This window comes from Bidens hawaiensis, unplaced genomic scaffold (assembly GCF_021521415.1).
Source record: "Bidens hawaiensis isolate Kalapana, Puna unplaced genomic scaffold, B.hawaiensis_p1.1 tig00006594_1, whole genome shotgun sequence".
Lineage (NCBI taxonomy): Eukaryota > Viridiplantae > Streptophyta > Magnoliopsida > Asterales > Asteraceae > Bidens > Bidens hawaiensis.
In genome coordinates, this window is record NW_027491444.1 from 184,509 (window position 1) to 196,433 (window position 11,925).

The window sequence follows — 11,925 nt, forward strand, 5'->3', positions numbered from 1 at the left end:
CTGTGCCTAGTCATTAGTTTGCATCCTAAACAACATTATCCATAATATCCACTTTAGCCAATTGACTTTTCAATGTGTTCACATTGAAAAAAAATACTATAAAATGATTAAAATCGTACAAAATCCACGCAATAACCTTGTAATTAGGGCAAGTTGACTTTTTAACTTATTGTGACACTCTTGACTCTACTCACCTGCCGATCGACATTTTAATCGTGGCATATATTAATTGGTACATGCATGCATGTTTGCATTATGAGTCATTTACTAGACTAAATTAGGCTATTAGCACGCAAATATAAAAAAATTATTATTCATATTATTTTATTTTTAAAATATAATAGAAAATGTGTACATGAGAGAGAGTGGTTTGAGCCATACCGATTCCAATATGACCCAACCGCCATTTTGTATACCGGTTCCTCCTCTTACCATCGAAACTCGGGTATTAAAAAACCGGTTTCGGATTCGGGTTTTTTGTACACGGGCCAAATTGGATTGGACGTGGCCCAATCCGCCAGTGTTTGTATTCCAGTTCATAATCTCGTTCCAACTGATTTGATAGGTTCGAACATTTTTCCTCCGAAACAGATTTATAACCCAAACCAACCGGTTTTTCACAAACCATTTTTTGTTGTACACCTTTATATAGTTTGACGTAGAGGTTCACTAAAAACAATACCCGGTTCTGGAACCGACTCCGACTTTCCAGAACGGAAACCGATAATACTCGGTCAAAACCCGACCCGACCTTACCTGCAACCCCAAAAAAAATGGAAAACCCGATCAAATACCCGACTATACCCAGAAGGTCGGGACCGGATCCTATCCGACCCGGTTTTGACTTTTGCTGAGCATACTCAGAACCCGGTTCCGATTCCTGTATATACTCTTTTTGTGCACCTCTAGTTTAACGAGAGGATAAAACGGACTCAAAAGCCCATAATGCTTTCATAAACAGATCAGAATCCATAGTCCTATTTAGGCCCAATAATAACATTTTTATCCATATCATTGATTTGACTTCCAGTCAACAGTCAACAGCCTTTAGAGGCTTATACATACTCATTAGCTGAAACTATCAATGTTGAACACACTCCAATTGGTTCTCACTGGAGCCCTAATTCCTCAACACACCATTTTAATCGTAAAGGTTTAGATTCATATTTAATTTAAAAATCTAATCCAATCGGTTAATATTTTATTAATTACGTGTTAATTCATTGTTTAATTACAGGATTATGCGAAGATGAAGCTGAATTTGACGTTATTCGTTGCTCTGGTTTTAATAATATCAGTCGTAGCTGACTCCGTTAACGCGGATCCTGAGGTTTTGTTTATTACGGAATTTGTTATTAAATTACGATTTTTTTTTTTAACCCGCGAATCCTTTTATATATAACACAAACCGAACTACATCTGGATAATGGGTAAGCGAGCAACAAGCTGCGCCGCTATCCCCTTTTGAATCGCAAAGCCTATTCTACTAAATATAAATCCTTGGTTCCTCGGGTGGACCACCTTCTGCACCCGCTCCAAGAAGCGAAACGCCTCGGGAGCTAGGGATCCAAAAGTGTCGAAGGCAAATGGAATGAATACGTGCTGATTCTCCAAACACGATGTCTCATGCTTAGCAACCTTCCTAGATTCCGCTCTCAAAACCGCCTGTCCCGGTACGAAGCCACTGTCTCTCAGCCCCACCAACGGGAACACCCCAGTGAGGTCAACACACGCATGCTTACCCCCTGCCCAGCCAAACACAAGAACATCCGCAGGACGCAGGGTAGATCTTCCCTCACGCGGATCAGTCAAAAAGTTAACAGGTGCCTCTTTCTTGGCTGAGATCCCGGCACGTCTAAGCACATCCCATAACACATCTCTAACCCAGTCATGACGATACTTGAATCCCGACAATTCCTTACAGTGGAGGGCATGCTCACCGAATCTATCCAAACAAGCTTTTTTACAAATGGGGCATAATTCATCTGGAGGGAAAAGGGGAATCATAAGCCGGTATTTAAGGATGGCTCTGTATTCAACTGACGACATCCGTTGCCCAAGACCTTCAATGGGCACAACAGTCAAAAAATCCTGGGCATGAGCCCCCTTGAGACAAGCTAAAACTGCCTTTTGTCTCGGGGTCATATCGAATCTCTCATCCAAATCATGTACGTGTTTATCATAAAGAGCACTCGCCAAGGTTTGTTGAGGTTTCTTGGGGGCGGTCTCCTTATCAGTAAAACCGCCTATATCAAGGTTCGGGAGAGTTGTTCCAATATTACCAAGTGCAAAAGAGTAGTTAGGATCTACCCCCGTAACACCAGTGTTTCGCAGGACGTGGTCCTGCAATTTCCACGACTGAGACCTGGAAGTCACAAATGCATATGCGGAGACATCCTCAGCCGAGAAAATTCCTAAGCCTCCGCAACGCATAGGGAAGGAAGCCAACCTCCACTGGAGGTCCCCAAAATGCGGTCCTCCACACACAACAACATCTTCAATTGCCCCCCGCAGGCCCGCATCAAAGATGGACACAGCCTCTTTGACATGTTCAGGTTGACAGGTCCGGAGCCCAAACACTAACTTAGCAAACCCCATGCACGAGCGTAACAAAAGGAGCTCACTTTGGGGGTCCCTCAGGTTCGGCAGGCATTTCATAAGTTCAACCGCCCTCAAAGCTCTTTTAGTTGCCAAAGACCGAATAAACCCTGCATCCCGACTAACCGCTCCCCCCAAGAGTTTAACTCCCATCGCAGGCCTGCTAATCTCTCCGGGGAATAAACCCGACACTTTCTTCGAATCATCACATGACGGCCAAAAAACCTCTGTTTTTCGAATATTAAGCCTAAGCCCTAGAGACGCCCCCTCTGAGCGAATAATGCCCAACGCTCTAGCGACCTCCTCAGCCTTACCAATAATAGTGCCATCGTCTAAATACCAAGCATGGAAGGGCAAGGAACAGGTCCCCTGCACCCTAAGGATGAGCGAATGAAGGACCAACGCAAAAAGAAGAGGGCCAAGGGGGTCCCCTTGCTGCACCCCAGTAAAAGCCCCGATATGAGTATCCCCCACATATAAACGGGCGGGGCGGGCATATAAAAACTGGACCCATGGGAAGATGGATGGACATATGCAGCTAACTTCCCTGAGAAGGGTCGTCCGATCCACCTCGTTGAAGGCGTTAGAAAAATCAACAGTGAGCATAGCCAGGGACCCGTCAGAATGAAACGCGCTCAAAAATCTGTTAGCACTATGCAATACCGCTTCTGCCCCATTAGGGATCCCAACCCCGAATTGGAAATCCCCTAGATAAGTAGCCACCTTTTTCCCTATTTTACGCATAGCGACTTTCGACACCAATCTTCTCCAAATGGCCCCCACTGCGATGGGTCTAATTCCATTGTCAGGCTTCAACAGGGGGTCAACGGTGCCGAAGCAATGAACTCCGCTAGAACTTTTGGACAAAGCCCCCCAAGCCACAAGTTGACAACATCAGTGATGGCCTTTAAGAGCCCGGAGGCGGTCGGAGACCCCTGGCCACAGAAAGCGTCTAAAATATGTTGGGCCCGCAAACCATCCCTCCCACAAGATGTACCTTTCGGAAAGGTTTTAATACATTCCAACACACAATCACCGTCCACCTGCAAGGCTGGTTCCGATGGCACGACGGAGGGCATGGTCGGGGGGTCTACCACAGGATGTTTATCAATCAATGCTCTCAAAGTATCCCCCCCGGCAGGCGCGACCCCGGATGAACACAGGACTTTGATCGCCGCTGTGTAATGGCCGTCCGCTACCTTCCGGAGGCACTGCTTGATATTGCCCCCTCCCTCTTCTTTATGTTGGCAATCCCACATCACTGGAAGTTCAAGGAGCAGTAGCACCAACTCTTTTAAACCTGCCCCATCTTTCCAAACAGCCAAAGCCCGCATAATGGAGCTACATTGAAGCGATTTCCTGTTACCGGACCTTCGTTCTTGCCTAGTAGCCGGTTTGACAACACGTAACGTGCAACGAGGCAACAACAAAAGTTTAACCCAAGCCTCAATAGACCTCGGGGCATCCACCACTTTACGAATTGAATGCTTGTGTAATGAAATCAGACGCATTAAATTCAGATTTAAAACGTATTTTTGACCTACGAAGAACATTAATTGTACTATTGTTATAATCATAGGCTAACTGTTAAGTTTATGCTTGTTTATTTTTAATAAACGAATGAACGTTTGATCATTTATTTAAATGAATGAACATGAAAAAAAGTTAAGGCTGTCTTGAGTGCTTGTGTCTTGAGTGCTCGTGAAAATAACGTTAAAACGTGGCGGAAGAATAATCAGGCATCATGTGGCGGCGTTGATAGCCGAAAGACAAGGGTACATGCACCAGTCATCCGGTGTCCCGATGATTGAGTGTTATGTGCCTTATGTCCAAGGCTTGATGCAAAACTACTATCGAGCCGGGGGTCTCACCATAAGCAGCCTCTCTATTCCTACAGGGTAGAGGTAAGGCTGTCTACATCTTACCCTCCTCAGACCCTACCATAGCTTTGCTATTGGTGGGATTTACTGAGTACGATGATGATGATGAACATGAAAAAAAGTTATGTTTATTTATTTGCGTTTGTTCGTATATGATGGTTCATTTGTGTTCGCCCATTCGTTTATGTTTGTTTATAACTATGTAATATTATAGATTTTAAAACCAAATTAATATGATAAGTAAATAAGAAATGAAGAGCCCGTATGTGTTAATCATATATGTAATGTTTCATATCTGTTCGTTTAGATTTGTGAACTGTTTGTTTTTTTAACGAATCAACATTGAGCATGTTCTATTTTTAAATGAATGAACATGAGCACAAATATTTGTTTGATTAACTGTTCATGTTCGTTTAAGTTATATGAACAAGCACAAACATGCTCTTGCTCGCGTTTATTCGGTTCTTTACAGGCCTACTTGTTCACATTCGTTCGTTAAACTTTTATCGGGCAAGTGAACGGTTTACGAACAGCTAGTCAAACGAAACTTTATGTTCGTTAATGGTTAATTAAGGAAATGAACTTGTTCATGAATGGTTCACAAACACAAATGAGTAAGTGTCAACGGTTTTGTCCGGACACCAAGTTTGGGTTGGTGTGTTTTTTCGCATTCCCATTCATTTGTTAATTTTACTTATGAGTTAATCACATAATACCCGTATTCATTTTTGTTTTATAGTTAATAATCTTTCTTACATCTATATGATAAGATTTGAAAGGTCATTAAAAACTTTAAAGAACAAGCATAAACAAGCAAGCATTAAACAACATCACGAATACATTATCAAACGTTCACGAACACAATTGAACTAACCTAACCTCTGTTTGTGTTCGTCCATTTAGTTAATTGAACTGAATTCCTTGTTCGTGTCGTTCATTTATTAAACGAATGAACGTAAACGAACTTCCGGCCGGACATTTGGTTCGATTACGGTCATAGTAATGATTGATGTTTCATTTTTTCAGTGTGTTGAATTGTATGATACATTTATCAACTTTAGAGATTAAGAAGTATCAGTTATTTTAAGAAGTGATATCTTAACGGCTTAATGTTTGGATTTAGGTGAAGAAAAACACACCTGATGATGTAGGTTCGGAAACAAAGACAAAACCGGACCCGAAAGTTAGTTAAATGTGAAATCAAGCAAGTCGGGCTCTAATTTAGAGTCTAATCAAGTGGATCCCGGTTCTTTGAAGAATGACAAAGTTCCAAGTGATGTAAAAAATGTTAATGTGGACAATACTAAGAGTGTCCCAAGTAAGCAATTAGGGGTTACAGTTGCTAATAACGTGCAAAAGAGTTCAAAAGATAAGGATTTGGTAGACAAGGTTGAAACGAAAACTAAAACAGATGAAGGGTCGGGATCTAAAGACGGGCCCAAGGAGGAAAACTTGCCATCTATGAGGAAAGGAAGTTTTAGAGGTGAACTATGTGATTCATCTTTCAAATGCACAATTGGTAATGGCGGTGATCATGAAATGATTGCATGTCTAAGTGTTCCAGGAGATGGTAAGTGTTGTTCCTTCATGTTTATTAATCATTTTGCTTTTCGTCATCTTAGTTCATTCATTGATTTGTTATTTCAATTCTCAATGCTTACTGCCCTTCAATATTGCAAAACATTTTCTTCTAAAAGTTTTGAAGTTGTTATTTTTTTCTAAATGTTGACGTAGTCGTGATATGAACCAAATCGGTATCATTTCATTTATAACTTAATAAAAACCTTGCAACTGGTTATATAGCCAAACAAAAGGGGATAAACATAAAGAACTACCGAATACACTGAAAAGAACTACTATCACGACCGCGCTACTTGGTGATGACATAGACAATCAGGAATACATGGAAATAAACGTGGGTATTAATGTATTATATGCATGCATGAAACCGTGGCATAAAATATACTTTAGATCAATTATTAACCTCTTTTCCATTAAATCAGACAATGCCATTTATAGGCTACAACCAAAGTGAAATAGACAAACACAAACAATAGATTCTACCGCTAACCCACTCTCATTTTAACACTAGTTAACAATCAACATAAAATAGGAAAAATTGAAAATTATGTGTTCCTATTTTATGCTTATCGTTAATGTTAAGAATAGTGAGTTAGTGAAGTGTTTCTATTGGTTGCGTTTGTGTATTTTACTTTAGTCGTAGCCTGTAATTCTGTAATGGCACTGCTTGGTTTAATGGGAAGGAGGTTGAAAGTTGATCTTAAAGTTTGTTATTTGTTCTTATGATTGATGCTAGTATTTCATGCGCGGTGGTAGGAAGGTTGTAAACCGGACATTATTAGGTAGCATGGTCATTTTGCTGCTTGCAGTATTTTTTTATAAAATTCATGTCATTATCTATAAGTAAGCGAAAAGAAGTGTATCCATTAAAACTGAAAATTTTCTTCTCAACTAAACAGGTTTGGAAGTTCAGTTTTAACCAATTTAAGGAATACCATTTATTGGTAAATGTCAAGAAAAGTTTTGTTGGTTCGGTTTTTACTTGATATGGACAACTCATTCGGTTTTCACCTGTGTGGCAGTCCACATGGGCTGCCATGTAAGCCATTCTGCAAACGTTATTGTCCGCATCATTGCCTACATATTTATTAATTATATCACACAAATTACTTACTTTTTAAGAATTTAAGAACCCGATTATTATATACTTATGGGCTTTTAATTCCGCATGGACGGAAACATAGGCTAACTGATATCTTGTTATGTTCTAGAGTCTACATTAGTTTCCCTTTTAATCCAGAATAAGGGAAAGGGCCCGCTGGATGTGGATATTAGTGCTCCCGATTTCGTTCGTTTGGATAAAGCAAAAGTTCAAATCCGAGAAAACGATGATGAAAAGGTAATATAAGATTAATTTTATAAATCCAAATTCATAAGTGAACGAGTTAAAAGTTGTTAAAAGTATTAAGTTACTATTTGACCCGAGAATCTTTCTTTAATTTCTTGCAGGTTATGGTTTCTATAGGAGATGGAAAAACCGAAAAACTTATAACTCTGAAAACACACGAAGGCAGTTGCAGACTCGATTTTATGGATTTTCTTACGCATAACCCTATTAAAAAGTCAAACAATGTGTCACAGTTGACTTACACTAACCTTTTCAAACGGACTCCGATTCTCGGGATATTATCTTTAGCTTTGATACTAGTGATAGTATCGGTTGTGGTGTGTGTAACCTATCAAAAAAGACGGTTTGTGAACAGTGGTACGAAATATCAAAAGCTGGATGCTGAGATCCCGGTTTCAGGTGGGCCCAAGGTTGACTTTGACCAGAAAGATGGATGGGATGACACGTGGAGTGATGACTGGGGTGACGTCGAAGCACCGAGTACTCCTTCCATGCCTCTTACTCCAAGCATTTCTTCTGCTGGTGTGTTCTTCAAGGCGGGTTAATAAGGATGCTTGGAAAGATTAATATTATTATCGAGATTATGTTTTTTGGATTAGGGTAATCGACTAATCTCTGATCTGTTCAACACACGTTGACATGACCTGCGTTTGGTGTACAATTTTTTCATGAAAAACGAGAGGATTCGTGGGTCAAAGGTAAGAGTTTCTTGTTGTGTAGTTTATAAGTGGATCTTCATTTGATTAAGTTATCTGCTACAATATATTTTATTTATGTGGATTTAGGTTCATTTGATCGACTTTTTTTGCTGCTCGATTTATATAAATCTTGGTTCTAGAATTTTTTTTTTTTTTGTCATAATCAAATTGTTGAATCTTGGGTTATATGAGTTAAGAGCTTGTTTTTGTTATGTATTTAACCATTGAATATGCAGCAATTTACTTAAGTGTGGTGTTGTATGTTTTAGAGTTATAAATTGGTACATATAAAGTAAGCAAAAGCTTGTTAACATGTAGGTTACATGACAATTTTTTGTACCATATTATTATTGCAATAATAATATGTTACAAAAATATTGTATATATGTGTGAACCCTGACTAAGGTAAAATTGCACTAATTTTGACGTCATTTACTAATCTCATGAAAAGAACGTTAAAAGTGGCGGAAGGTTAATTATGCATCATGTGGTGGCGTTGATAGCCGAAAGACAAGGGCACATGCACCAATTGGGCGGTGTCTCGATGATTGAGTGTTATGCGCCTTATGTCCAAGGCTTGATGCAAAACTACTATTGAGCCGAATGTCTCACCGGAAGCAGCCTCTCTATTCCTAAAGTGTAGAGGTAAGGTTGTCAACATTTTACCCTTCTCAGACCTTGCCATAACTTTGCTATTGGTGGGATTTACTGAGTACGATGATGATGATTATCTTTTATTATTTGTGTCTCTCAAGTTGTTAGGGTCTGAAATAAACATTGTTTCAATGTCAGTTTTGAGTTTGATTATTTTTAGTTATGGACTTCTAAGTTCTATCATGAACCTTTGAGGTTTTCTAAAAGCTTTTGGTTAATCAACCGAGTTTGAGGTTTCATAAACTTGATGTTTGTTTCGCCTTTAACTTAGTTTTGATATAACATGTATGATACATGTTTGTTTTAGTTAGTAAACCAATTAGTTAAGTCGGTTAGTTAGTCAGCTAAATCAAATGTTAAGCTAAGTAGATGCGGTAATGCACAAACAACCTTAGTCAGATTGATAATAAACTACTCGTTTCATTTTCCCTCTTGTTCCCTCTTAATTGTGTGTGATTAGCAATCCTCAAGAACTAATCTCGAATCTTTGGTTCTTCTAGTTGTTAATCGGGTGTTTGACCACTGATTATCAGTCTCAAATCACCAATTCGATATTACAATCTTTCTCAGAATCTAAAGATCACATCAATGTAATAACTTTTAAAAGTTCGTAAAAATGAATGTGTGAACTTGCAAACACGCCAAGTTAACTCGAGAACAATCCATGTAGCTAAATGTGTTCAATGTTTCACCAAAACAAGCTAAAACTTGTTTAGATTAAACTTAAACCTACAAATTTCATATTAATCACACCCCTCACAACAATAAAAGCAGTCGTTCAGTGACTTTCACCATATTTCTAAGAAACCAATTGGATAAACTCGGATTATGTCATCATGTCATGCAATGATCATGGTTGGGTGTATACTAAAAAATTATGTTAATCCCAAAATTAAAGTGATTTTGGTATTAAATAGACTTTTTCAAGTTGTTTACAATTTTTTGATATGGTTTGATTTTGTCACCTAATATTCTTGTCCTTTACATGTTATCACTTTTAGATTTATGGAATCCTAATAATATAATTGCCAGACGCAGAATCATATAAATTATAAAATGCATGTGGAGATTTATAATTAGGTGGGCCTTTTGTGCCAATTTGACAGCATACAATGTATGTATATTCAAGCCGAGCGGGGAGCTCGGCTCGTTTAGACTTACGAGAGCTTGAGCCCGAACTCGGCTCGTGAGTAGTTTTAAAAAGCTCGGCTCCTTTGTTATTTACTTTATATACGTTTTTATTTATTTATATGTTTTTTGGAAAAACAAAAGTCTTAACAAAGCCTGAAATTGGCTCAAGTTCGAGTTGTGGGGCACCATAAACAAGCCAAAGCTTGGCTCGAGATCGGTTGTGTGTTGTGAAATTAATGCATAGAAGTCTAAAAGAGATAAAACTTAACTCGTTTGCACCCCTAAGTCAGTTTGGGTGAATATTTACAAATTCTTTTCAAAAGTGTCACGTTTTACGCGGTATCTTTATAATTAACGGCTTAAAACAAGGCACCAGCAAGAAGCTATAGGGAAAAATATCTAAAGATTTAGTTATAAATTATTTGGATATTTGAATGATTCGGATCCATGATATATATATATATTTAACACCTTTGTTGCATGTTAGTTAAATGCGTACTCACATGTTCGTCCCCTGTTTGGAATCACAGAGAGTTTCTTCCAAAGAGCATAAACACTAGTTCTCGGGTCCTCTTCATGTTCTCGGAGGAACCTTCTCCACTAATGCCACTTGACACCAGTTGCACCGTCATAAGAGTCGAAACCCTCTGACGTAACGTGGGCAAGATAAAATCCTCAGTTTTGGTTCGGATTCGAACTGACGACCTCCCGAATGAAACCTAGTTCTTATATGTTCGTCACTTTTATCGAGTTAATAAAAAACTACAATAATATATATTTATTTGTTTAAAAAAATATAGTGATTTTTTTGACTCTTTTTCAACACGAGAAAATAAAAAAAAGAAGAATTTTCAAAATTCCAAACAGGAGTCAGAAAATAAGATAAAAAAAGGTCGTCATCTTCTACCTAAAATAAGAAAATTGTTTCAAAAATATATTAATCAACGGTGTTACCCCGTCAAACAAGAAGTTGATATATTCTTTTAACTAATCATGAAATAAGAAAGAAATTACAGATTAATAATACTGGTTATATTATATTATATTGATTGATGATTAAAAATAAGAGCATATGACAATAAAAATCAACTGTTATAAGTAAATTATATGGGTTAAACGTCTTTGAATAAAAAAATTAATAATATGTTTGTGGTCAATGAATCTTGAGCTTCATATTAAAAAGCTAAAAATATAGTAATTTTCTTTTTATATATCCAAAAGAAGTGACAACTGTATAGGGGTGTGCGTTGTACGGTTCGGTTTTTGGTCTTTGGATTCGGTTTGGTTTTGGATGTTTTTTTCGGTTTTGTTAATCAAGGCAAAACGTGTTGGGCCAAAATAACCTGACCCAAGATATTTAAATTGGGCATGCTATTTGTTTTTTTATTTAAACTAATGATTAATATAATGTTGAATGTTTGAACCCAAATATTATTAAAAGCTTATAAAAGAGATTTAAAATCAAAACTAAAAGAACCACTATTATTATTTAGTTATCATATGTAGAAACCAAATATATTTATTACTAACCATATGTTAAAACTAAACAAATAGTCATCGGTAGTTTTTTCTTTTAATGGTTACGGTAAGATGTTATGGTTATTTTGATTTTTTTGTTATTTCGGTTCAGTTCGGTTTCTTCGGTTCTTAACCAAATACAAAACCGAACCAAAACTAATATTTTGGTTTTTGCTAAAGTTCAAAACAGAACCGCCGATTTCTAATTCGGTTTGGTTTTTCCGGTTTCGATTCGGTTTTTTCAGTTTAGTTTTATGCACACCCCTACAACTACTAGTCATAAGGTACATAAATTTCTAATTCACAAGTTTGATATGATAATTTATGGATTAGTTACAAGAAATAGGTCATGAAAAAATATTAAACATTTTATATAAACTATTTATTTTACAATATATATGCTGATCGATAATATATAACTAGATAAAAGATATGATTATATTTATACTACAATAAGGAGTATCCTCAAAGAAAGTTACCATGGAAGCAAATCAATATGTAACGCTTAAAAAAACAT

General features: G+C 37.6%; 1 protein-coding gene across 1 annotated transcript; it reads left to right on the top strand.

The window, feature by feature from the left end:
• Nucleotides 1–1,080: 1,080 nt before the first annotated feature.
• LOC143633004 (uncharacterized) lies at nt 1,081–8,197 on the top strand. The gene is made up of 5 exons (XM_077101389.1): nt 1,081–1,153; nt 1,238–1,330; nt 5,602–6,048; nt 7,271–7,398; nt 7,509–8,197. The coding sequence occupies exons 3-5, from the start codon at nt 5,940–5,942 to the stop codon at nt 7,950–7,952; spliced, it is 681 nt and encodes a 226-aa protein (XP_076957504.1). The 5' UTR covers nt 1,081–1,153; nt 1,238–1,330; nt 5,602–5,939; the 3' UTR covers nt 7,953–8,197.
• Nucleotides 8,198–11,925: the final 3,728 nt, after the last annotated feature.